Below are 25,429 nucleotides of genomic sequence, written 5' to 3'. Positions count from 1 at the left end.
TTTTAGTACTCGTAATTCACCTTATTGGCTCGTAACTTAAAATTCTCTACGGATCGGTGATGGTTTAATTGCTCCTAAATTTTGAATGTCATACATGTTATCCCTAGTATCGCTGGAAGTGAAGCCCCTTGAACTTGAGTCAAGTACTGGCCGCCTACAATTGAATTATGTCCTGTGGGTCTCGAATTGGCTTAAAGAGTCGAAGTCGAAGTCCCAGATCCCAGGACCAGGGACGAGATCAGATCGGCCCCAGAAAGGCTATCATTCCATCGAGATTAGATCCCGCCAAAACGCCCGCGGCCCAGTGCGCCCGACCTCTTGCGCCCGACCGCCATGTCCATGTCCTCGCCATCCCTCAATCTTGACGAAGAGGTCAGGCTATATACCACCAACGCTGAACGCGAGAAGTATGGTCTGCTTGCGACGCTCTTCGGTATCATTGTCGCGCTGGAGTACCTCGAGCGCGCGTATGTGCGCGACTCGGTGACGGCAGCCGAGTGAGTCCTCTCATCATCTCGAGGTTTATGGATTGGACGTCTGAGCGGCGTGGGTGAAGAGGTATTCTCCGGCATGTACAAGGCTACTGTCCCAGTACAAGACGATGCTCAAGCTTGTTGGGGACGACGTTCCGTCGATAGATCAGTTCATGAGCCGGTATCGCGTGAGTCTTCTTCTCATGTTGAATCGGAAAGGAGACCGATGTTTTCGCAGATGGAACATCCGGCTGCATTACATAGATTGAAGGTGGGAGTCCCCGCCACGATTGAGCACTCCAGTGAGGCTGGGCCCGAGACTGGCAAATGGGTGGCAGAGACGACCCAGGTGAATCCCCTTCCGTGGTCGTATGGTGGTCTTCCGTGCTAAACATGCGCAACAGAACTTCATCACATTCATGGATGCACTCAAGTTGGGGTTCCGTGCGAAGGATCAGTTGCATCCCATCCTCCAGGAGTTGGTGACCGGGTATGCACGCTTCAAGGGAAGCAAGGACTGGGAGGGCCGGGGTAAGATGGTTAGCTGGTAAGACATCTATCCTACTGCCGAAGGACGTTGCTCTGATATATCGAGCTGCAGGCTCATCACGTTGAATGGCATGAAGGCCTCCGAAGAGATCACGGAGGAACAGTCAAGACAGGTGAGTACGCTGCTGTGTGTCCGCTCTGTATACGTTTACGAGTCAAATCGTTCTCCGTAGCTTCTCTTCGATATCGAACATGCATATGCAGAGTTCTTCAGGAGCTTGAGCAGCAAAGAGGGTGGCTCTTGAGAACGATATCAGGTTGTAGCAGATGACTCCATATGTACACTATCACATCCGGCCCATACATAATGAAAGCCCGCGGCATTGGCTTTACCTCGCTTCAGTCGCTTTGTTCTCTCGCATGGGTATGCTTCTAGGGTCAATGCTGCTACGGAGACGGTAGCCTGCTGCGCGCGCAGCCACAGCAGCCCGCTTTAGAATGTCTGTGCTCACCGTATGCGACCTTTTCCCAAAACACTCAGCTTTACGCCGGGCAAGGCGGGGATCTGCAGCGCTCATAAGTAGTACTCGTGCCTCGTTGTCGCCGTGCTGAACTCGCCGTCCGCCATCTGCTTTCTCCCATAACCTTAAGCTTGTGCCCCATCCTCGCCACAGCAAGCCTCCCGAGTCTTCATCCACGCATGGTCTCAGACACGAATCCTTTCCGAAGCCGAGCGGCTTCTTCCACTGTAACTGGAGATTCTCAGTCGAGTGGCGGTAGCACGCGGTCTGCGCGAGAGTCAGGACAGGGACGCTCGCCTTCCCCTGATCTACCACCGGAGGTCCCAGAACGCACCGTTCCACCTCCTTTGCCGCCGCGCGACTCGAGCTCTAACCATCATCTACCTCCGGACGACCTCATCTCAGAGGAGCTGCCGCCTGCATATACTCCGGCGCCGGACGTCCTGCATGGAGAGACGACCATCGAGATCGGGCCCCGGCGGCCCTTCCAACAACCCCAGACCGTGCCTCGTGAATACCTCTCTCCTGCGGATTGGGGGCGCGGACACCGGCCCAGCGCATCAACTGCAGACTGGGGACAATATCCTGGACATGGCCCGGGACATGGCGGGGCGATCCCGAGGCATTCGTCGCTAACGCGAGACCGCCCGCGCACTGCTCCCGGCAACGCTCCTCCCTCAGGTCCCTTGTCGGACTTCGCACGAGATTTCTATACTGCTGCGGGTGGTGGAAATGGCGCACAGGCTGGTGCGGGCGGTGACGATGGCGACGATGGGCGACCGACGCCTACGCCCAAGCCGGGCCACCCTCTCATGCGGAACGGACGGGTGCTGGTCTACCCCGCTCTATACGAGTGTCACAGATGTACGTCCTGCACATCATCGTGCGCGATCACTGTCCGATGATCTATTATGTGTATATCTACTGCAGGTCACAACGTAGGCTATCGGAACAACGATCCCACAACGCCGTGCCACAAGTGTTGGGAGAAGTACGCGCGCCCGTTCTCCGGCCCCCTGACTTCCTTGGACTGGAAGATTGCACATGTTCCTTCTGGTGCACGTCTCAGCTACCAGCGACCGCTGCCACGCTTCACGCCGCCGCACTTATCTGGTTCGTCCGCGCCGCACTCTCGGTCAGCGTCTCTCGCGCGCCCACCCGGAGGCTACTCCGGAGGCAGTTCCTCTCGCGTCATCCCCGTTGCTGGTGGGGGTATCCCGACGGGGCTATACCTCGATGCTGCGCAAGGTCGGGCCCCGCCCACGGTTAGGGTGGCTGAGAACCCGCCAGCGGGTGCGACGATCTTGCGTCCTGGAGACCCGAGGCTGGGCGGACGCTTATGTTGGAGGTGTGGTGGGTCTGGAATCACCACATTTCTCATCTTCGACGAGCAGAATTGCTCCGTGTGCGACGGTATTGGGCGGACATTCGTGTAGGTGGCCCCCGTTAGTACACAACATACTGATACTGCACATACGCCAAGCTATCTCTACCAATATCTGATGCTTCAACATTCTCTTGCTTTACCCTTACATGCTACCTGTGACATAACCACCTCGTTGTACTACGTACCTGTAATGCTAACATGTATCATTGTGACCGAATGGCAGACAGTGGGCACAATCGGCGAAGTCAGTTCACCATGATCTAAACCTCTGTCCTTCTCCCTTAGCGTCTTCAAATACTTCACGCTCGAAGACTAAAGCAGGATGCGTTTCCAGAGGCTCAGGAAGAGTGTTTTACGCGATATCATCACAGTGAGGTGACTGTATATATTGTGGCACCCGCGAACAACGTAGTATGTAATATGTATTCAAACAGAGCTACTATCCAACCACTATTACCGGTTTACACTATCACGATCAAAGAGGCTCTACAGCTTAAATATACATTACAACGGATTTGAGGCCGAAGATCAGACGAGATAGTATGAGAGGATCAGACGAGATAGAAGGAGAGGGGTGTGCAGATACGCGTTAAATACTGAAGCTGAAAGATTGACTGGTGTAGAGTTGTTGGAATGTGAGCGAAGTCGCCGTCTCAAGTCAGCGTATAGGTGCTCAAATTAGCAGCCAGAGGGGTAAGAATCTGCGCTGTCACCGGGAGAGCATCATAAATAGGGCAAAGTTGGTCCCATTGGGCTGCAAAAAGAAAGTAGTCAACACGCTGTCTGAATGCCAAAACAACGAGCTCGACTTACGGGGAATGGGCTTCACATAGCTCGGGACATCCGCGGGGTCCTCAGCCATAACCACAGCAAAGCCAGCGGCAAGGTGGAAGTCGATGTGGCAATGCAGGAACCAGGGGCCGGGATTATCGGTCTGGGGGGGGGGGGGGGGGGGAGATCAGCAATGTTATCGAAGATATAGAAGCGCTTAGCTTACCGTAAACCGGATGGTGACCTGATCGGCAGAAGAGGACCCAATGCTGACAGTGTCCCGGCGGACAGGGTTAATCGTATTCGTCGCGCTGCTGCCGGCGCTCCTGATGACGGAGAAGGAATGCTGAAACGGATTTTGTCAGATTGACTCAGTGGGTGATATACGAATTGCACTGACGCCGTGCAGGTGAAGCGGGTGCGGGATGCCCAGGACGCCACCGGGCATGGTTATCTGGATCGTCTGGTTGCGCGGCAGAGTGTACACACTACCCTGCGGCATGAGGTCCTGAGCGGTGTAATTACCGCCCAGGATTTGGAGGAGGACTGGAACCGTAGGGCTAACGTAGGTGACATTGTTTACGAAGAAGTTGGGTGTATTCTAGGCGTAGAAACATATATGGTGAGTCACAGCGGAGGTGCTACAAGTAGAAGAGTGCTTACGAAGGTGAAGTTCAGAACAAGGTCGCATTCTGCACAATCCGGATCCAGCTCGCCAGGCTGTGTCAATACAAATATCTACGTCAGTGGCCGTGCGTGCATCATTAGTCCAAACATAGCGCGACGTACTGCGGGTCCGCCGAGCGCGTGCAAGTTGGGCTCGAAGAGAGGATTCTCGGGCGTTGGGACTTCGTTGGGGTCGGCAGTGGGGTCTACTACGGGTGCACCGAGGTAGTGAAGTATAGCCAGGCCAGGAGGAGTAGGGGGAGCCCCAGGATTTCCGATTATCTCCGGAAGGACGTGAATCCAGTAGTTGTCGATCGGCTGGTTAGCATCAAGCTGCATTCCACCAAGCGTCAGCCAGTGTATCCAGGCCAGGAAAAGTTGACGTACGATGAATGAGTATCGCTGGGATGCAAAGATCTGTATTTCGTCAATGCCGGGCAGCGGCTCCGTGTTCTCGCCGTCGGCCTCAATGATGGTGAAGTTGTGGCCGTCGATGGTGAAGTTGAAATACGGATCACACGAGATGGAGATAAGACGAATGCGGTACCTGCAAGATGTCAATGACGTCAACGAACGTTTCAGAAGTGGTGTTGAGAGAGACTTGCCTCTTTCCTTGCTCGACATTGATGACAGCCAGGGGGGAGGTCGTGTCGTTTGCCTGGCGACCAAAACCGTTGATGAGGACAGAGTTAGGGTCCCTGTTAATGCGCAGAACTGTTCAGTACTAGTGTATTTCCATCGACCAACTCGCATTTCACTCACGCCGGAGGTGTGATCAAACTGGCAGCCGTATGATACCAATCGGCAAGTGTGATGATGGTCGTCTCTAGAGAATGTGTGTGATCAATGAGATTCATGGAAGCACTACGTCAATTCTCACCGTCGTCGACATCATACAAGTCGGCATGAGGGTCCTCCGGATCGTACACGATGAACGGCCCACGAAGACCGTCGCAATATTGCGTCCCCAAGTGACTATGGTACCAAAAGGTGCCTGAAGCGGACGAGTCAGCCATGGGTATACCACAAGGTAGACGAGTTCTTACCGGCTTGATCAGGGACGTTGAAATCGTAGAGGAAAGAATCACCAGAGGCAATCGGACACTGAGTGACGAAGGCCGGGCCGTCTGCCCAATTAGTTTCACGTTGGAATATACCGTGCCAATGCTAGGAGAATTCACGGACACGTCAGAGGTCAGGTAAGAAACGTATACAGCGTCAACTGACGATAGTAGTGGTCTTGTCCATGGTCTCATTAGTGAGATAGTTCTGTACGTTAATCTGGAAGTTGTCCCCCTACAGAACTCATCAGTTAAGGGTGCGCCATTGGTACAAAGCGGCCTAGTACTTGCCTTGTTTCCCTTGATAGTTGGCCCAGGGAAAGTACCACCCGCAAGCACGGCCTGTCGAGGGAAACCGTCGAGGTTGACTTCTGCATTAATGATAGGTAGGACTGCAACGGGCCCGATTTGCGCAGAAGCGGTGTTCGCGAACCCAAGAGCTGCGAGAGCGAAGGAAAGTAAAGTGAACGTCATCTCTAAGCTAGCAAAGAAACCGCTGGATCGAAGGAGACTGAGGATGAAGCAATTTCGCGGGCACTCTTATACCATTGAGCTGGCGCGCCGAGTAGCGGTCGTAGAGCTACTATTGCTCCCTATGCATCGGCTGTCCCGTGAGTTAGCGGAACCAGGAGTATCGACATAGCTGCAAATCAAGCCCAGAGTCATTCGACTGGGTCGAAGTGACAGTGTGCCTGTTTGTGTGTATTGCGGTTGCGCTGGCCTGGCAGGAGCGTTTCGAACCGCATGGTACCTCTGTCCAAAGTGGTTTAGTTTCCATTACTCCAGGGACATATCGAGGATACCGACATACAAATTACCACAAGCTCGGCCGATGACAGAACGTTGAGGCATTGGCATTTGGCAGGGATGGTGGCGACAACAACCGCGGTACAAGCTGTGAAATCGACCAAGTCAGCGTGGCATTTTGAAATAGTGTATCAACGAAGCTCACTCTCGTAGGAAGCCTTGTGCTGTGATGAAAGCCGCATCCCGAGGTTTCCACTCAAAGGAATATCAAACATATGACATAAAATCTTCAAGAAGCTCGGTAGATCGCCCGAAGCTAGCTGGTAAGACTTAGCTCAGTGGCCCTCGATGATTCAGGCGATTTTGTTCCAGAAAGCCTGACAGCGTCGTTGTCGTAAGTTGACATGTCGTACTGAGTCCCAGACATACCGTCACTGCTATTGTGCCCACTGTCAGGCGGATGAGACCCGTGAGGGAACTCGCCGGTGTTGCCAAAAGTCAACACCTGTTCCAGCTAGAGCAGAATTGACAGAAATGCCAGCAAAACATAGCCTGACTGCTGTGATCCATCATGTGCCGAACATTGCCCGATGTCTTCGACATACGCAGCAGTGCTGAAACCTGCATATTAGTATTGCGATGGTCAGCTCAGACTAGGAACGGCTGAAGAGGACTCTGAATGGTGACTCGACTTTGCGCGTCATTATTTGCATGCTTGACCCAGAATCACTGGTCCTCCAAACCGCTTTGTGAGCGAACGCTAGTCTGAGTTGGTCAAGAGGGGCCCAGGCGACGCTCAAGATGCGACCTCGCGTGAAACTCAGCGGCACTGGTATCTGGGGTGCGCCGAGATGCCGAGGGTGGCAACACCCCGTTATGGCAACGCTGGCAAAAGCCCGACGGACAAGTGGGTGGTGCGGCCCCGGTGCGACCTGGTTACAACGCTAGTCACCATGAATGCCTCATACTGTGTCCCCCCTACCGCTGCCATCGCAAATATTCTCGGATCAGCGACAGCGTCGCATTCGAGCCGCACCGACAAGAGGTACCACTGCACGCGCCGGGAATTTCGCGCCCTTTCTCGTCAATCGGCGGCAATGCGGTGACTCTACTAGTCCGAACCGTTCACCAGCGCAATGGATTCTGCAGTCGCACCGCTCCGTGACAGAGGCACAGACAGAGGGGCACAGCTGGAGGTAACTGTTCTGCACTTGACATATGATCGATCGAACGATGCGCTCGTTCATGCGTTGCGTGTGTCGGCCTTCCCTAGCGTCATCGGTACCGCTCATCCCACTTGCGGATGGGGATGCATCCGACTCCCGCGCCCTGGTGCGAGAATAGTTTTGAATGCTCAAGCTGTGCTCACCGAGACATCCCACAGTTATGTAAATCGTAGTCACGTAACTTGTACACGATTTCGATTATTGGTTTTGTCGGCAAAGTGGGACTGTATCTCGAGAATTCTCCCGCGTCTGAGGGGCCTGCTCCTTGCCCTCGGGACCGAGACTCGTATACCAAGCAGTGCGGCTTGTCACTTCGGGCGTCAAGTGCAAGGCACCACCAGTGTCGAAACTGAAAGGCTCGGGGCAAGAATGTACGAGCACAGAACATGCCTCTGACGTAAGGTACCGTGCCCATGTGCGGGGTCCCTCATTTTTGCATTGGATGCCGTCACCTTTCTTCGCAGAGCTCACGAATGGGTTACTTACTATCCAGTACTTGCCGCCAGTGCCGCTCTTACGTGGCTGAAAATTAGCGGTGGACTGAGGTCTAGTTACGGTAAGTGCATACGTGTTCAGCTTCTCGGCGTTAACTATCTGCGCTCCAGAAAGTATGCCTGCGATTCGCTAACAATCATGCTCCGAAAGGGGCCCCGGGAGGGCTCGTCCTACTCGACGAGTCCAGCGCAGACCTTCTCGTGGTCCGGGGTGTGAGTAATCCTTCGGGATGAAACCAACATGCGCAAAAAGGCCCGCACGACCTCACGGTCGCGGCCTTGGGCAAATACGAGAACTCATACCCATGAGCCCGCCCCACCCCGAAAGGGGAGGAATCACTTCCCATCGTACATGTGTCCCCACCACCGAAACCCACCCCACAACTCTCAGCCTCAGCGTAGATCTTACGAGCCCCGCTGCCCGCCCGAAACTCCTCTACGCTGCCCTACCGCGTTATTGATACGGCATGGCGCCTAAATAGAGTTTAAGCCACAATCTCCACCTGCATAGTATTCGGACGCCCCCCCGCCCCCAAGCGCCTAAAGTCACCAGCGGCAAGAGATAAGCCACATTACAAATAGACATAATCAATCAGGTGACTGACGGCGTCCCGCGGACACATCAGCCGCCGGAACAAGCATGCAACGTGCCAATCTTGGCCACCAACACCCAATACCCAAAATTGCCTCCCTGCTGCCACAGGGGATGCAGGCTGCTGGCAGCCACAAAATATGAAGCGAACAGTGTGAATGAATCCAAACGAGCGTTTAAGCGTGGCATATGCACACGTAACCCTATAAAGCGCTCAATTACAAGTTTTAAACGAAACGTACGCACATACGATGAGAGAAACGAACCACCACATCCACCACATCCACCAACCCGTCCCCCACCAAACCTCCTCCATGAGAACCAAGAGGACTACCAAATACCAAAGGAACGCAGCGATTAACAATGGGGACCCCCAGGGAAGCAGAGTGCAACATACCCAACAACAAACACAACACCTGTATATCCCCCTCCCGCAACTCTCAGAATTCGCCAATAACCCTACAGAAATAACCCAAGTTAGAATCCTTCCCCTGCCATCCCTCGGAAACGGCCGAGGACTCACCTGGGTCGCGAACGAAAGACCGACATGCCAACTCAGAAAGGGAAGCAGAATTACGCTGTCAACGGGAACAGAGGAGACCGGAGTGGGACGACTCTCGGCAACAACCGGCCTAAGTCGACATTGGGTCACGTTCGCGATCACCGGCGCCCCACTCCCGTGCAACCTACGCGTCCCGATCCCATGGGCCCATCTAGAAGACCTCGAGAGCTTTACCCACCACCGGAGCTACACAGCTCTCAGCAAGCTCCCACCACCGCACGAGTCCTATAACCACATCCCGCTCTTTCACCAAGACGATGAAAACCCATACGAGTTTGAGATCGAGGAGGGCGAGATGAGTACCTACAAGGAGCGCCTTGACAGGATCTCTAACGTGTCAGCCCAAAGAGCAGAAGTCACTGAACCAGCTCGCAGAACCGAAACAGGTGACAGGAGAGCCCACAAAAGAAGGCGCCCCGACCAACCTCGCAGATACGGCCCCCCAAAACCCGCCACACGACACATGAATGGAAGCGGCGCAAGAAGGGCAGCCAATGAGACCCGGAGAAACGCCACGCCGCCAACCGCGGACCAACACGCCACCACCGACGATGCCGAACCTGCGAGCTCGGCATCCACCCTCAATGAGAACGCGCCACCGCCGGAATGAACTATGTGAGGAAACGCATACGCGCCATTGGCCAACCTAGACGGTGAGACCCAGATCAACCTACCCAACCCGAGTAACCGTTCATCCGGTGAATGTAAGGGGAAATCGTACCCCCACGGACGACACGAACCAAACACCTTGACTCGCGAACGGTCAAAGAACAAGAACTCGCACGAATACCCTACCCGCACCGATCGCATCGACGCGAACAAGGAACCCGAAGGAGCGAAAAACGAGAACAAAAACCGAAGGCAAAGTCCCGCCCTCCGTCGCACCAGAATCCACGCACGCATCCGCCTAACCAGCACTCCAGCTCGCGAATTCACAATGCACCCCAACTCCCTAGTACGCCGCTCGGCCTCCCCCGCTCTCGCACCAACCTCGTCTCTCCAGAAGAGCCCTAAAGCCCAGACCGCCCATGCGGAGACTATGCAGACGGACGCCAACCCCGGCAACGCCCAAGGAGGTCAAACCTCCTCAATCGCCCCAGAAAACACTCCCAGGCCGTCCCCTGGGCGCCCAGGCTCCCCCTCCTTCGCGGAAGTAGCTGCGAACGCTGCGAAGAAGGACGCCGCAAAAAAGAAGGAAGCGGCCAAAAAGGCGGCGTCGACCAGAATGCAAGACATCGTTCAGGGTATGACGTCCCACACCCCTGAACCACTACATTATTAACAACATAACAGCGCTGGCAACCCCAGGCGACCAGGTAGCGACCTCTGAGTCCACGAACGTCACCGAGCCACCGACGCTACCCCCGGTGGAGACGCGAGTCGAACCCGCTGTAGCCATAGAGGCCCCGCCGTTGGTGCAGACCGACAACCAGCAGAAGAAGAAGAAGAAGAAGGCGGTTAAGACCACGATCGCACACATAGGCCTTGGCCTCCCTACGCACCCCACCACTGTCGACCCTGCCCTCACGGTCCTCGAACCACACACCGCCTCTAACCCCCGCAAACGTCGCCGCACCAACGACGCGGCGGACGATGCTGGGACCTCCTCCCGTCCGAAGCCAACGGCCGAGCCACCGAGCCAATCCGGGGCATCCTTCTCTAGGACGGCGACCCCTCTAAGTGACGACCTCTCTCTGACGCCTGGGTATAACTCTGACCGGGAGCCCACGATCGGCGATATGGACGCCTACCACGGGCTTGACCCCGCAACGATCAACCCGGAGAACAGGCCTCCCCCCTTCCACTTTCCTCCGGCCCAATGGGACACATCTCTCAACCCTCAGTGGGAACACCCCACCGTCGAAGAAGAACTCTTCTGGGGAGGCCGAGCGCTGGCTAGAAACGAACCCGCACTCACCATGCACGCCATGCCCCCACAGGCCCCCTTCGGCGACCCCATCATCAACGAGTACATCAGGAACACCGAGTACCCCGACTTCAGCCGAGTCCCCCAGCCGCACTTCGGGCAGAACCCCTCCCTCGGACGAAGCATGGCTTTCCCAGCCTCCCTCCGCACCCTGCTGAACGACCCACTAACTGCGACCTCGGCGCCCGCACCACCGTCAGTCGGAGACCCCCAGGTGTACGGCGCCCCTCCGCCTCCGACCAACGGTCTAGCGGCCAGGAACCGCTCTGACAACCAGACGCCGACGCCTCGAAACCAAGGGCAGAAGCAAGACTACCCGAACGGTCTTGAACAGCCGATAGCGGCCCCAGTACGTGATAGTCATAAGCCTCCCCATCTAAAACTTACACGGGGAAACAGACGCCAAGGAGGCCGGACGCATACACGTACCACTCCCGACAGGCCACGCCGCTGCCACGACCACTAACTGCGCGACTCAGACCGTCTACCGTCGGGCTGAACCACGCCCGCCCGTCCTCCCGTGCCTCTGTCTTATCGTACGTCACGGCTCGCCCAGCGGCTCCCCACCAACCCGAGCAGGACGAGAACACCATGGACGTTGACGAGGAGCCGCGGGCCAACCCTACGGACCCCCCTGCTCCTCATAGTACCCTACCTAGCAGCCGGCCCGGTCGTCCAGCCCCCTCCCGCACTGTGCAGCAATTCCGCCGCCACCACCGCCTCCCGGTCAACAATGCCACCGCAGGCCCGTCCAACATCGGACCGCCTAGCGCCGGACCATCCAACGCCGGCCCGTCCAACGCAGCACCACCCAATCTCGCACCACCAGGGACAGCCCCGGTCCACTTCCGCTTCACCAACGAAGAAGTAAGGCACACCTTCGGCGACCCGGCGAGCGTCAGATACCACCGCCACGAGATCCCCGACCCCCCAATACACGCCCCCCAGAACGAACGTGCGAACGAGGACGATGTTGAAGAGGAGGACGAGGACGACGGCCAGGCAAATCTGCTGTACCAGGAATGGATGCCAGCCGCCGTTACCCCGGCGCCCCCCGGCGGCTGGAGGGCGATCCAAGGAGAGTCCTTCTACTTCAAACAAGACGGACAGTGCCAGAAGCAGGCCTCGAAGTGGCTGTCCAGCCCACGCCCGGGCCTCCTGGTCTCGTTCGCGGGCCACGGAGCACGTGACAACGACCCCGACAGCCTAGACAGGATAGTACGACTTCAGGACACCCTTAAGGAAGAGTACAACATCCCCAACCCGGAACTCTACCTTCCCGACGCCGACACCGCGGACGGACAGCCACCAAAGGACAACGAAGACCCCATCTATATCCTACTACAGGGCATCACCACAGTCCAACGAAGAACCCTTCTGAGGAAGAAGTGGCACGTCACTAAGGACCTCCAAGTACGCTTCGTCGACTTATCGCTGGCCCCCTCGACGTGGATGGGCTCCTTCGAAAAGAAGGCCGCCTTCGGCATAATGAAGGCAGAACAGATCCTCCCCCACTTCCGCGCCGGCTTCAGACGGGAGCCACTTCGCAGCCGTACGCTTGAAGCCATCAACCTCGACAAGGCGGCCGGCCCTCGAAGCAAATGGGGCGACCTCCCCGCCCTCGTCGCGCTTGAACTAACCATTAACTCCGCCTACATACGTATCATGCCACGAAAGACGACGGGAGGAGCCTCGGACCCGCTTATCCAGCTCTATTGTGAGTCCCCGACGTATCATCCCCGCGACTGGTATATCTGGCGTGAAGCTGTCCGCGAACAGCCCTTCTCCACGGAAAACGGCGCGAAGGCAGTCCTCCTCCGAAAGACCTTCAAATGCAAGCTATGCCACTCGGCCGACCACCCGGTCGGCCTCTGCGACCTGCCCACGGTCCCGGGATGGAACGGCCCCACAACCGATGAAGTCGCTAGCCGAGGGCGCCCGGAAACGTCGCGTAACGAAGGGAGAGCGCAGAGGGGACGAGGTGGACAACGCGGCCGAGGCAACCGCGGTCGAGGAGGCCGCGGCCAGGGCAGAGGCCAGGACACGGCGGATCGAGCGAGAACGGAAGGTACGCCGCGCATAACCCGCCGCTACAACGACGATGAAGGGTGGGCTCACTAGACGACCGATGACTATGCCACCATACCACATACAACAACCTGACCATATGCGATCCCATGCCCCACGTATGTAACAACTAGCTAACGCGAGCCCCACTCCTTGGCCCTCCACTATGTAACGTATATCACCATCTTGTACGAAAGATCAGCTACGATGCAACTCGCCCGCGCACGATGCAGTGTAAAGAAAGACGGTAAGATCAGCGAAGCGGAACCAACGACAAGACGACCCGAAAACAAACCAACTGACCGGCTGCTACTGACGGCGGAGCCCACATATACTGACCGTACGCGGGACAGGAAAGCCCACGCCAGTAGTAGACCTTCTCTCCCCACTCAGCGAGGGCTCTATTAGACTAGCCCGGCCTTAGTCTGGCGAAGCACGACCGCCGAGGCCTGACCAAAGCGCGTCTGCATGTCCCCTGAGGAGTCCAGGAGCGGCTCCCCCCGCCCGCGCATCGTTGTAGCGGGTGGTATGCATAACAACGGCCAACACACTTAACACCACACAACCACACACGGATGAATCACAGGCAAACGGCAACCCTCTCTACCACCGAGGAGACCCCTTCATGCCCCCTGTCCATGGAAGTATCGATGACGCGGAGGTAGAACACGGCGGCAGGGCGACCACTGAGGCAGGCCAAACGACCTCCCCCAGTGGCCGAACACCCCCAGAGAATCCTGCACGAACACCAGATCTAGACGAGCCCATCCCAAGCGAGGGCGACTCGCCACGAATACATGAGAGGCGACGCGGTAGAAAGACGAAAGCATCCATCTGCGTAGGCTCCCTCAATATGTGCGGACGAGGGAACCTCTCTGGAAACAATGGAAATAAATGGAACACGATCAACCAAGTACTCCGAGAAAAGAAACTGGGCGTCCTAGGCCTCCAAGAAACCCACCTGAACGCAGGAATGGTGGACGAGATCCACCGGCTGTACGGAAGACGCGTCCAACTCTTCAACTGCGAGGCAGAGAATGCGACTGCAGCCCAGGGCGTTGCTTTCGTCCTAAACAGAGAGTTAGTAGACACGCACAACGCAACAGTACAAGTAGTCATCCCAGGACGAGCCCTCCTGCTGAAGATGAGATGGCACAACGAGACCAACCTCACTATCCTCAACGTCTATGCCCCAAACAATACCGCCTCCAACACCTCCTTCTGGCGTAAACTAGAAGAACTCACGAGGGACGGCACGATTCCCCATGTAGATATCCTCCTTGGCGACTTCAACATAGTAGAAGAATCAATAGACCGGCTACCCGCGAAGCCCGACCCAACGAGTGCGGTGCAGTCGCTCCGCAAATTCCTGAGAGCCCAGAGGGTTGCGGACGGATGGAGATTAGCCGAACCGAACACCAAGGACTTCACCTTCCCCCAGAGAGGGAGCGAGCAGAGATCAAGGCTAGACAGAATATATGCATCCAACGAAATCCTCTCGAGGGCGCTCACATGGAACATCCTGTACACAGGTGTCCAAACCGATCATAGACTAGTCACAGCGAGCCTCACATCGGCCGCAGCACCATATATTGGAAAGGGCAGATGGTGCATGCCGGCCCACCTCCTCGAAGACGAAACCTATATATCCGACACGATTCGCAAAGGCGAAGCAGCATGGAACGAAATGAGACTTCACTCCGGCCCCAACCGTACCACGCAGAAGAACCCCCAAACCATCTTCAAAGCTTTCAAAGAAGCCGCTCGTCTCCTAGCTCGTGAAAGACTGCGAACTAAGACCCCCAAACTCGAAGCAGCAACCCGGAAGCTCCAGAAAGCGATAGACGATATAAGCGCACTTGATGACTTCCAAGACGACGAAATGAAACAAAGAGAAGTTAACGTCATACGAGACAGAATACTTTGTCTGGAACGGAAACGCCATAAGCTTGTACAGGCGTCGACAACTGCACGATATATACTGAATGCTGAAAGCCCTGGCAAATACTGGTCAGCTGTAAATAAAGAGCGGAAACCGAGAGACCTCTTCTACTCACTAAGGGACCCAACCTCTATCCTGCCTACGTTCGAGACGCGATCTGACAAAATGGCTGAGCTCGCCAGAGACTACCATGAATCCCTTCAACTGCTCGACATCGACAATGACGACGAAGCAAGACGTCTGTGGACCGCAACGACGAACCTCTCACTAGACCACGTCCAAACCGAACTACCAGACGAAGCCAAGGAGGAGCTCCAGATGGACCCATCCCGCGAGGAGATACTCGACTCCCTTAAAAAAGCAGGATCAGGAAAAGCCGCAGGTCTAGACGGACTAACCTACGAATTCTGGCTGAAACTCCATGATAAATGGGTAGGGAGCACATCAAAATCCCCGCACCGGCTAGACTGCCTCGACATGCTGAGAATCCTGTTCCTGGACATAGACCACCACGAAGTATGCGAAGAAACAAACTTCGCAGAGGGCTGGATGTGCCCGATATACAAGAAGAGCGACCGACGGGAGATATCAAATTACAGGCCAATAACCCTCCTCAACTCGGATTACAAGATCTATACGAGAACAGCCGCCACCAGGATCGCACGTTGGGCGACCAAAGTGATCCATCCAGACCAGGCGGGGTTCATCCCGGGACGTAGAATCACAGACCAAACGCAAATGTGCAAAGTCATGATAGACTATGCGGAAGCAGTAGAAGAAAACGGAGCGATAGTCGCCCTGGACCAAGAGAAAGCTTATGACAAAATCAGACACGACTACCTATGGAGAGTGCTGGAACGTTTCGGCTTCCCCCAGAAGCTAATAATGAGAATACGAAGACTATACGAGACAGCAACCACGGTGGTCATCATAAACGGAGAGAGAAGCTCCTCCTTCAGAGTAACCAGAGGCGTCAGGCAAGGAGACCCCCTCTCATGCCTCCTCTTTGACATAGCAATAGAACCGCTCGCATGCGCCCTACGGCGATCTAACCTTAGAGGCTTCATGATCCCAGGCCTCCTGGAAAGACTCATCGCAACCCTATTCGCAGACGACACCTCCACCTTCCTCTCCGAATCAGACTCATGGGACGATCTATGGACCATCCTCAACCAATGGTGCGAGGCCTCCGGGGCGAAGTTCAACGGAGGTAAGACGGAGATCATCCCAGTGGGAAGCGAGGAATATAGAAACCATGTACGGACGCATAGAAGAATAAACAGGTCGTCGCCAAGCAACAGCATACCGCCCGCAACACATATCGCCGAGGACGGAGAACCGGTCAGAATTCTAGGAGCATGGATCGGCAACAAGATCGACGAAGTGGCCGTCTGGACCCCCACGATACAAAAGATAGAGGTATTCCTAGAAAGATGGGGCCGATGCCACCCCTCACTAATGGGGAAGAAACACATCGTCCAGATGGGCCCCGGAGGCATGACCCAATACCTCACAACCGTGCAAGGCATGCCAAGCGAAATCGAAAAGACAATAACGAACATGATACGCACCTTCATATGGGATGATAGACCCCCTCCCGTAGCCATGGACGCCCTCTCTAAACCTCTCGAAGAAGGTGGAATAGGCCTCCTAGATGTCAAAGCGAGGAATGAGGCCATCGATCTTATGTGGGTAAAGAGATACCTCACCTTATCGGAAAATCGACCGAAATGGGCCTTTGCGGTGGATGTCCTCCTCAGTCTCCACGTCTCAAAGGACGCTGGAGCAATCAAGAAGAATGCCCAGATCAATACCTTCCTCCAAACGTGGAAACCGATGATACGCTCCCATCTGGACTACACCCCGATTCGTGGGGTATCGAGCTCACGCGCGCAGTTCACCGACTTAGACATTGCTCGACATTGGCCAGCACGCTACGACTACACTAAGAAGACTCTAGCGGAAGTCCCGTCCACCGAAGGGTCCAGTGTTACGACCACGACCTCGGAAACCTCCCCTACGACCGGCTGCGTCTCGAACAGGCTCGCCGACGTTAATGCCTCGCTCGCGCCCTCCCAGTTCGGCGACGCTCGTAGAGAGCGACCCGAGAACCCTACGAATCTCCTGCTGGTCCTCGCTCAGGCGGTGGACGGCGTTAGCCAAGTGATTGAAGTTGTCGGGCAAGCGGCGATACTCCGGCACATACAGTGGGTCGAGTTGGTACGCGACCGGAGCCAGAGGCTCGTCAATAGCCTCGCGATGCAGGACGGACTCCTCGGACCAGGCGATGGTCGGATAGGGTGCGCCCAACGAGTCGTGAGGCAGCTTGTAGCGCTGGAAGATCTCGTCGATGTAGTTCATGACCTCGACGACGTCGTTGAAGGAGTACGGCGATGGGACGGAGTTCGGGTCATCGGTGACCGCCTTGCAGTAGGACTCGAAGAGACCGCGCTGGAAAAGCCGGTGAGGATCTATCCCTGGCCGACGAAGGCGACAGAAGACCTACGAGCATCCAACGAACGCAGTTGGCCCACGACAGCCATTCGCCCCGAGATACGGGCAGGAGACGTGGCTCTACGGCGGCCTCACCCTTGATGACTTCGATCAAGCGGTAGTAGCGGGCGATGTGAGCTTCCGCGGTCGGTTCGACGCGTACGTTGGGCATGGTGGTGTTGGGGAAGAATCTGCAAGACAGCCTCGGTCGTATGGTCGCGGTGCTACGGCTAGCCAAGTACCGTTCGGGCGGTTGCCCGGGGCTAATCACGTTCAACAGGGCCCGAAGTCTTACGCCATGCTGGCGCATTCTGTGTGTGCTCGCCGGGCAAGTCGATAGCCGGTGTGCTGGCCTCTACGATTGGACAGCGCTCGTATCGTTCGACTCGGATCATTTATATGCACGTGTTTTCCTGTTTGTGTAGGCGTTGTTCTATCCTGTATATACTGCGGGGCGAGCCCCCTCGAATACCAGATACCCTTACCCTCTCAACTTGTCCGTTCGTCGTACGTCCGTCAGCAGTCAGTCCGTACGCAAGAAGTCAGTCAGTACGATCGTCAGTCCGTCAGAGTTCGTCAACGCCCCGAGTGGTGTCTCTACATCTCGTCCTGCCATCGCTTGCCTCGTCTAGTCCCTCGTCTCGTCGTCAAGTCATCGATTCGCTCGGTTCGCGACCGTGGTCTACTCGTCTCGAAGCGTCCGCTGCCTTGTCGTAGAAGCAGATCGGGCCTGTGCGAAGCCTTGCCGACCTCGCTCCTTCCACTATCGACCATCGTACCATCTCGGTACACCCTCCTAGCCACTAGGTCTCGCATATCGTTGCTCGCCCTTCGTCGGGTGTGTTGTGTGTGGCCTTTGTGGTTCTTTCGGTCACATCACCGACTACGAGAGGCAAGGCAAAGCTCCCCGGATACCTCTGTCGAATGTTAACCACAGCGAAAAGGTATAATGTGAGCTTCGCCGCGGTCAAACTCGATAACCAGATGAAGAAATCCTTACCCATCTGGTACCACCTCGGAGCAACCAAGAAACTTAGACGTCTAAACAACACAAACGTCAGCAACTGTCTCCGGGATAAACACGGGATAACGTATGTGGCGGATCTCCTCGCCCCGACAAGACGAGCGTGCTATATCGAGGCACTTAGAGTATCCAACGACTTCCTGCCGACCTCCTGCATATGCACGGACTGCGAACGGGACAAGGCCCACGGATGCAAGCACCCCCTAAGATGCTGCAGAGGGGCCGCGGAACTACTCGCCCAAGTCCGCCCCAAGTGGAACCCAACCACGGATACTACGCCAGACGGACTGTCTCTGACAAGGAACAGGAAAACCGCGAACCAAAAGGCCATCCAGGAGAACGGAGATGTCCTCTTCGACCCGTCACTAACAACAAGAGGCCCCTTGGAAGAGGCCTTCCGAGTGTTCGTGAATCCAGACACCCACGACAACCCACCAGCAATCCGAGAGAGAAGAGGACGCATAGTGAACGACGGGGAAGTCACGGCATACGTACACGGACAGCTACGAAAGTCCCACATCCCCCAAGAAGCCCTGCGTCGCCAACAAAACGCCGGCTTCGTAGCCTACGCCGGAGAGAACGTCAGATGCATCTGGGTCAAACCAATAGAACCCCTTGAGAAGGAGACGGGGAGGCGCGGCGAGATCCTAGCAGCAATCAAGGCCGCCGCCGACACCCCAGGCGACGTCCCGCTCAGGATAGTATGCCCCTCCCGCAGACTGGTAGCAGACCTCACATCCCGCCTCCCCAAATGGGAAAACAGAGGCTGGCTCGGAGTCGCTGACGCACAAGCCCTAAGAACGCTCATAAATCTGCTCCGCCAAAGATGCGCCCCCACCATACTGGCCGAGGCGAAAGGCGATAAAGACCTCCGCCTAGCGAACGATGCAGTCGACATGGCAAAAGACCTGATCAGACGAGATGAACCCACCCATCTCGCCATCGCCCCAAACCCAACGTTCAACCTCTCAGGGGCGAAGCTAGGCGCCCTCACCCAAGCAGTCGCCTACAGGGGAATAAGGAAGGCTAGGAAAGCGGCCGACAGGCCGAGAACCAGATTAACCGTAGAGAACATATTGACCCACCTCGACCGGAGAGGCACCCTCGACGTCCAAGAAGCGACCCTCTGGAGGAGCCTACGGAGCCGCGACATCCACAGGAAGATCACCGACTTCCTGTGGAAAAGCATACACGGGACACACCGAATAGGCAGCTTCTGGACCCACATCCCAGGATACGAGGAGCGAGCAACATGCACCATATGTGGAGTCGAAGAAACGATGGAGCACATACTAACACGTTGCAGAGCAAACGGACGGAAGGAAGTCTGGGCCCTCACCAGAGCACTCTGGGAGAAGAAAGGACAGTCATGGCGAAACCTGAAAATAGAAGACATACTATCGGCCGGGATGGGCCTGTATCCATGTCCGAACCCGACGAAGAGACGAGAGCCACTGGCAAGACTATGGCGGACCATTGTACCTGAAGCCGCATACCTCATCTGGAAGCTGCGATGTGAGAGGACAATCGGACACGCGGACGAAGACGGATGGAGACATACCAAGAGAGAAATAACCAGAAGATGGTACGCATCGGTTAACAGGCGTCTGCAACTCGACCTGCTAGCAATGAATAGACGCTTCGGTCACCTCGCAAAGAACAGGCAAACGGTCCGAGCGACCTGGACCGGAATAATCGGAGACGAACTAGGCTGGCAAGATGACTGGACGCGAGTCCCATGGGTTTTAGTGGGTATTGACCCGGGTATCTGCGCTGTCGTAGACCCCGGATAAGTCCGAGCCCCACACTGACCTAACCGGTCGTGCGTAAAATGCATTTTGTCCCTGGAGCACCGGCAGGCCCAGGCCTGCCCGCTGGCTGGATCGGAGGGCTGACCAATAGTCAGCTGCGACGACCCACATAGAGCCTTCCAAAAAAAAAAAAAAAAAAAATGCTCCGAAAGGGAGTCTCGGGCGATGGCCATGCCTGATACTCGACAGAGTTGGAAGCAGACCCATAGCATAACCGAAGGATCCGAGTTACCACATTCTCGTTAGCACGAAAGTTGGGTGGTTGAGCTTACAATGCGCGTTTTAGGAACCTCCGACTTGACCCGAGCGGGCATTTGACATTGACGATATACGTGAACTATGCGATATCACTATAGTACCCAGGGTCTAGCACCACGAATCGTATCCCCATGAGGCTCTCGACAACGGCCGCCATGTCTCCAGGGAATTGAGAACAGTTGCTGCACGTCGCAGCCACCAATCAATTCTCGGTCTGTGGTCGCGTTTCCACATAACCACTGGGTCCCAAAGCGTATGTTTCATCCTCGGTACTTGTACGTGTAGACGATGTACCCAGCCTGTCGTCACGGTCATCATCTCAGGCTGACATATGAGCGTTAGATCCAGGATAAACATGTGCAACGCATCGCTCCTTTGGCCCAGCGTGCCGCTTTGCGTGTATTATGATGGGCAGGTCAATGACCGGCATTCTGTCTCCGAGCGCAAATATGTAGTGGACCAGCCCGATGGCGCAAGGACGCTGCGCGGCCACAGCAACAACAAGCTCGAGATGCACGGCGGTAGCCCCGGGTGCGTCTGCCGCCGGCGCGGACGCTCGTCGCAAACGCTCGGCCTCAGGGCGTCATCTCCAGTGATAGGTGAGCTCGACTTAATGAGTGTAGTGGCTCACTGGCACTGGTATCAACAGCTGTCGCGGCGATGCGTAGCCTTGCGTAGCACGCTCCGCGTCTGCGCGAGGTGCAGTGTACGCCACGCATCCGGTGTGTCTACATTCTTTTACATCTGTCGCGACTGCCACCCATGTCGTAGGATGGACATCCGTAGCTATCTGGTCACGCCTTTCCGAGTCGCCGGTCTATGTACGCATTGCTCAGTGAGATATTGCTTCCTATACCGTGCACCTCTATGTCCGCGGCCCGGGCGATGATATCCTACGAGCGCCCCGGATAGCTGTCACGACGCCAGCAGGATCCAGACAAGTCGTGGCCGCATCGCCTTGTTCGCCCAGATTTTGATCCTTGGCGCGCCACTGCATCCGCCGACGAAGGAGAAACGCGCCAGACAGGCCGTCTCCCGCGGCGTGCTTAGCGTCACAGTGGCGGACTTGATTTGTATGTGCATCATAGTGCGAACAAAACGTATGTGGTAAACTGCCGCCCTGCAATTTGGAAATGCCTCTGACATCTGCGAGCCTCGTCATCGGCAGAGACAGCCGTAAAGTTTCAGCGTCATTAATTCACTCACGGCTACTCAAGCGGTGGACCCTGTCCAGGAACGGTACTGCATCCGAGGCGAATTGGCTAAGCGCGATACCTGTCTTGACAATTGGGTATATCGTGAGTGTATTGAGAACCACAAAGGCACAAGTTATCAAGTCATATAACCGCCTCAGACCCTTTTATACATTCTTTCATACTTCGACGAACCCTCCTCCGTGACCTCCCCCCATCGCCTACCGTATACAGTACACACTATAAAGCACAGCTGCAACGTACTCCATGGATAAATAATGCTGCGACTGTCCAATACCACATGGCGTGTGTATAACCGGAACGCGTGTATGAAAGGAGAAAGCAACGAGAGCATCCAGTACATATATATGACGTGCTCCAGGCCAAGATGTGACACGAGAGACAAGTTCGCGGACGATGGAATGATGATGCGTACGTCGACAAGATTGTTTACAAAGTTCGGCATGTCCGTGATGCGAGAGCAAGAACGGTTTTCGGTTTGCTTACTTCCGGATACGGAGGACGTCGCCCTCCAAGACGAAGTGTCCACGTGCCTGCAACGCCATCGCCGCCTTCGTCACTTCAGCGGTGTCAAAATCCTCGTGTTTGTCGGGCGGCATGGCTGCGTTGAGGAATGTGACAAGCGCGGCGATGGTCAGCTCGTCAGTCGACTCATATGTCGCACTGAAGAGGTGCGTCACCGCACGAAGGGTGTACTCCAGCCTGCGATGAAGCAAGTCAGCCAAACGTTCGTCGAGAGAGCTTGACAACATACCTCCCCTTGGGTGTTTGAAGGTCGGCCAGGCGAACAGGAAAACGGTCAACTTCCATCCTGTCGGTCCACGGACCTTCTGACCCATCGATGGTCGATGAGGAGGAACCCCGAGGGCCCGCGCCCGGCCTCACGAGGGCTCGAATGGTCGGGCTCGCTGCACTCTGTCCTTCGTTTGCCTCACGACGCACCGTCCAATGCAACGTCCTTTCCCCGTCGTCCGTGGACTCCACGCCTTCCTCTGATTCAGCATCACCAGGTACGCTTCCCCCTTCGAATCGCATGACGATGTTGGAGGGCCCAGTTGAGGTAGAATGACTACTGAATGGTCTCAGCTCGCCGTTCTTCTGGGAATGTACCTGCCTGTGTAGACAAGCTTCTCAGCAAATGGGGCCACTTCCTTAGCCATATGTACATACTGTCGCTTCAAACATTTCTCCCGATGTTGCTCCCAAGGGTAAGAACAGTATGTGCTGTCCTGTCGGAGCTGCACCCATTTATGGCACATAGTACAGAATACGCGGGTAGGCTGGACTTCGCCGACCAGAGGGTCGGCGCGCAGCTGCGCAGCACGTTGCTCCGCAGTCCGACGACGAGACTCCTGGTTCGTTGAGTTGTAGTCCTTGAACGACGTCGTGGGAGGGGTTGTGGTCGAATCACTGGAAGACGAATAGGACGCTGCCCCGTTAACCGGTGAAGGAACGGGAGGGGGAAGAGAGGACGAAGATGCCAAAGCCAGCAAATGCTTCGGCGGCGGCGGCACATTCTGAAGGGCAGGATTGGGGGCAACACTGTTCCATCGATGTAAATTAGATGTAGCAACTAGGATCGCGACAAGCCACATACCTCATAACGAGGCCACTGCTCCCTTGACCGTAGAAAACGTTGCGTTGGCAGGAAGCGCGGTGCCCCGCCCATAGTTTGGCAGCTTGCTCGTTGTTGACGACGCCGATGGCGACCCAGCCTTCGCAGTTCCTGCACAACACGCGCTCGGAGTCGAACTTGCGAACGTTGGGATCTGCAGCAAAGATGGCACCACGATCGTCGCATACAGTCTTAGCGCCGCCCGGGAAGTATTTACTGAGCCATACATCGGTTAGCAGTTGACGAAGACGACACCACGACTCACGCCTTTTTCGCTAGACAGCTCTTACGGTGGGCGTCCCAAGGTATAGAGCAGTATGTCGAGTTCGGTCGAAGCCGGATCCACTTGTCACAACATGCGCATAACACGCGATATGCCTCGAATTGAGCGACGTAAGGGTCGCTGCGCAGATATTCGATGCGCTCTTCTTCAGTTCGCTTTGATCGGCGGCGCTTTGCCTGGGGTTCAGAGTCAAATGAAACGTCTGCTGACTGCTTCGCCTGTGCCGACTGTGCCAAGGGGTGGGCTATTTGTGGCTGCGAACTACTCGGGCTAAAAGGGTATCCGCATCAGCCTGTGAGAGCATGGTGTTTATCTTGACTAACCAGTTGAGTCGGTGCGCTTCCCAAAGTTGAAGAGTGAAGCCGCCCGTGGCCTCGTCTCTGAACGAGACTTCGTCGCCGCATCCTTCGCACTTGACGCGACCAGTCTCGTATTCATTTTTGGGTGGTCGAGTTTCACTGTCATCGCTGGGAGCCTCAGAAGAATCCCTCGGTGCATTGCTCGCGTCGGGTTTTGCTTCTTGCGAATGGTGTGCCTTCCGCTTTTGCGGTGTGCTGCGATACATAGCACGGTCAGATCGTGTTCACAAGCGATGTAGGTCACGTACATTGCAGGTGGAGACATCGTCTCGGTCATCGCCTGGAAGGGAAGAGAGAAGCTGATAATAAGTTCGGATTACGATTTGCGCCACCGGCACGCGCTCTCACTTTCTGACTATCGCGATCTGAGCGAGGCCACGCAGAACGAGTACTCTACTCAGCGGCAGGGCCAAGGAGGGTACGCGACGCCGCGGCGGGATCAGGGATGGTGGTCAGAAGGAAGAGGCCTAGGGTTGACGTGAACGATGAGATATAATATATGCCTTCACGACAAAGAAGCGACAACATTGAATTGAAAATTCCGGAATTCCGGAAAACAGAAAGAACAACATTCCCAGGACTAAGATCAAATCAAAATGCCACCGAACAAGCTGTTCCTCGTCCAAATATGGGAACCCTCCTGATTCAAGATCGAGACCATGTGGTCTCTGTGCCACCCCGGCCATTTGTTTTCCTCTCCAATGTCTCGCTAGCCAAATTTGTCGCGTTTCGCAACGGTCGCAGCGGCGATGCCTCGTCGTCGCGACCCTGCCGTCCACAAGCCCGCCGCTTGGCGGATTGCCAGAAATAGTCACCACGGCCATGAAGCGCCCGGTCGATAAGTTAAATTGAACACCAGAAGGGCAAGGAACTGCCTAGCTCAAGCTCTTCATTCATCGCAGTTCCGGCCACCACCGTCGCTGTGGTACTTCCCGTCTACCCAAAACCGTGATCTGCCCAGTCTGGCGGGGCTTCCGTCGCGGCGTCACGATCCAATCTGCACACAGTGATGTCCATTCGCGTTCGCGCATGCGCCATTCGCGCAAGGCGAAAACCACCGGACAACATCGGGCCACCTACCCGCTGAACCCCAGGCGCGCCGATATAGTGAGTCTTAGTGGAAGAAACGCTGTCGGGCAGCATCTCTTCGGAGGTTCGCCACAATTGACATCAGTGACAGCTGTCATAGCGTCAGCATCGGTGACTGCAATGAGCTGGGTGTAGCGACGCGGCCAAGAAGCCCGAGTGTTGTGCTGGAACATCTGCTATGTCAAACGGACAGCATTAGCAATGAAGACCGTCATGGGTGTGCGGACGATACTGAGACGCAATTGCCACTTTTAGTGGACTCGCTGTGGTCCAACTTGCTTCCATAAGTTATCATCCAGAGTTAAGTGTCAACATGTCCGACGGTCTCTATTCTCTGGGCGTCCTGGGTTACGACGAT

The 25,429-nt window shown here is 55.8% G+C and overlaps 8 protein-coding genes across 8 annotated transcripts; 5 read left to right on the top strand and 3 right to left on the bottom strand.

Moving 5' to 3' along the window:
* Positions 1-315: 315 nt before the first annotated feature.
* On the top strand, positions 316-1,364 carry C8Q71DRAFT_744073 (vacuolar protein sorting-associated protein 28). Its single transcript, XM_047922916.1, has 6 exons — positions 316-497; positions 559-661; positions 712-822; positions 878-1,020; positions 1,075-1,135; positions 1,196-1,364. Exons 1-6 carry the CDS (start codon positions 334-336, stop codon positions 1,265-1,267), a joined length of 654 nt encoding a protein of 217 aa, XP_047781393.1. The 5' UTR covers positions 316-333; the 3' UTR covers positions 1,268-1,364.
* On the top strand, positions 1,319-3,106 carry C8Q71DRAFT_905160 (uncharacterized protein). The gene is made up of 2 exons (XM_047928885.1): positions 1,319-2,347; positions 2,414-3,106. The coding sequence occupies exons 1-2, from the start codon at positions 1,663-1,665 to the stop codon at positions 2,917-2,919; spliced, it is 1,191 nt and encodes a 396-aa protein (XP_047781392.1). The 5' UTR covers positions 1,319-1,662; the 3' UTR covers positions 2,920-3,106.
* A 350-nt stretch (positions 3,107-3,456) lies between these two features.
* Positions 3,457-6,121, bottom strand: C8Q71DRAFT_461629 (laccase). The gene is made up of 13 exons (XM_047918684.1): positions 5,660-6,121; positions 5,535-5,603; positions 5,354-5,474; positions 5,188-5,301; positions 5,070-5,133; positions 4,913-5,005; positions 4,695-4,854; positions 4,431-4,640; positions 4,305-4,361; positions 4,042-4,242; positions 3,868-3,987; positions 3,684-3,804; positions 3,457-3,624 (listed from the first exon to the last, which is right to left on the bottom strand). Exons 1-13 carry the CDS (start codon positions 5,840-5,842, stop codon positions 3,524-3,526), a joined length of 1,614 nt encoding a protein of 537 aa, XP_047781391.1. The 5' UTR covers positions 5,843-6,121; the 3' UTR covers positions 3,457-3,523.
* A 3,805-nt stretch (positions 6,122-9,926) lies between these two features.
* On the top strand, positions 9,927-13,037 carry C8Q71DRAFT_855057 (uncharacterized protein; the record flags this gene model as incomplete). Its single annotated transcript, XM_047927138.1, has 4 exons — positions 9,927-10,233; positions 10,283-11,265; positions 11,316-11,341; positions 11,396-13,037. 4 exons carry the CDS (start codon positions 9,927-9,929, stop codon positions 13,035-13,037), a joined length of 2,958 nt encoding a protein of 985 aa, XP_047781390.1.
* A 3,844-nt stretch (positions 13,038-16,881) lies between these two features.
* C8Q71DRAFT_855055 (uncharacterized protein) lies at positions 16,882-17,590 on the bottom strand (the record flags this gene model as incomplete). Its single annotated transcript, XM_047927137.1, has 2 exons — positions 16,882-17,376; positions 17,432-17,590. 2 exons carry the CDS (start codon positions 17,588-17,590, stop codon positions 16,882-16,884), a joined length of 654 nt encoding a protein of 217 aa, XP_047781389.1.
* A 752-nt stretch (positions 17,591-18,342) lies between these two features.
* C8Q71DRAFT_695073 (uncharacterized protein) lies at positions 18,343-18,942 on the top strand (the record flags this gene model as incomplete). Its single annotated transcript, XM_047919905.1, has 1 exon — positions 18,343-18,942. A coding segment is annotated over one exon (600 nt), but the record flags the coding sequence as incomplete, so codon positions are not given.
* Positions 18,943-19,131: 189 nt separating this feature from the next.
* C8Q71DRAFT_703235 (uncharacterized protein) lies at positions 19,132-20,235 on the top strand (the record flags this gene model as incomplete). Its single annotated transcript, XM_047920305.1, has 1 exon — positions 19,132-20,235. A coding segment is annotated over one exon (1,104 nt), but the record flags the coding sequence as incomplete, so codon positions are not given.
* A 1,575-nt stretch (positions 20,236-21,810) lies between these two features.
* On the bottom strand, positions 21,811-24,547 carry C8Q71DRAFT_744062 (uncharacterized protein). The gene is made up of 7 exons (XM_047922915.1): positions 24,231-24,547; positions 23,947-24,177; positions 23,606-23,893; positions 23,323-23,556; positions 22,896-23,267; positions 22,480-22,839; positions 21,811-22,427 (listed from the first exon to the last, which is right to left on the bottom strand). Exons 1-7 carry the CDS (start codon positions 24,257-24,259, stop codon positions 22,208-22,210), a joined length of 1,734 nt encoding a protein of 577 aa, XP_047781386.1. The 5' UTR covers positions 24,260-24,547; the 3' UTR covers positions 21,811-22,207.
* Between the last annotated feature and the right edge of the window lie 882 nt (positions 24,548-25,429).

This window comes from Rhodofomes roseus (assembly GCF_022264815.1).
Source record: "Rhodofomes roseus strain CIRM-BRFM 1785 chromosome Unknown C8Q71scaffold_5, whole genome shotgun sequence".
NCBI lineage: Eukaryota > Fungi > Basidiomycota > Agaricomycetes > Polyporales > Fomitopsidaceae > Rhodofomes > Rhodofomes roseus.
The sequence above is the reverse complement of the archived record's forward strand: the minus strand, read 5'-3'. Positions and strand labels throughout refer to the sequence as shown.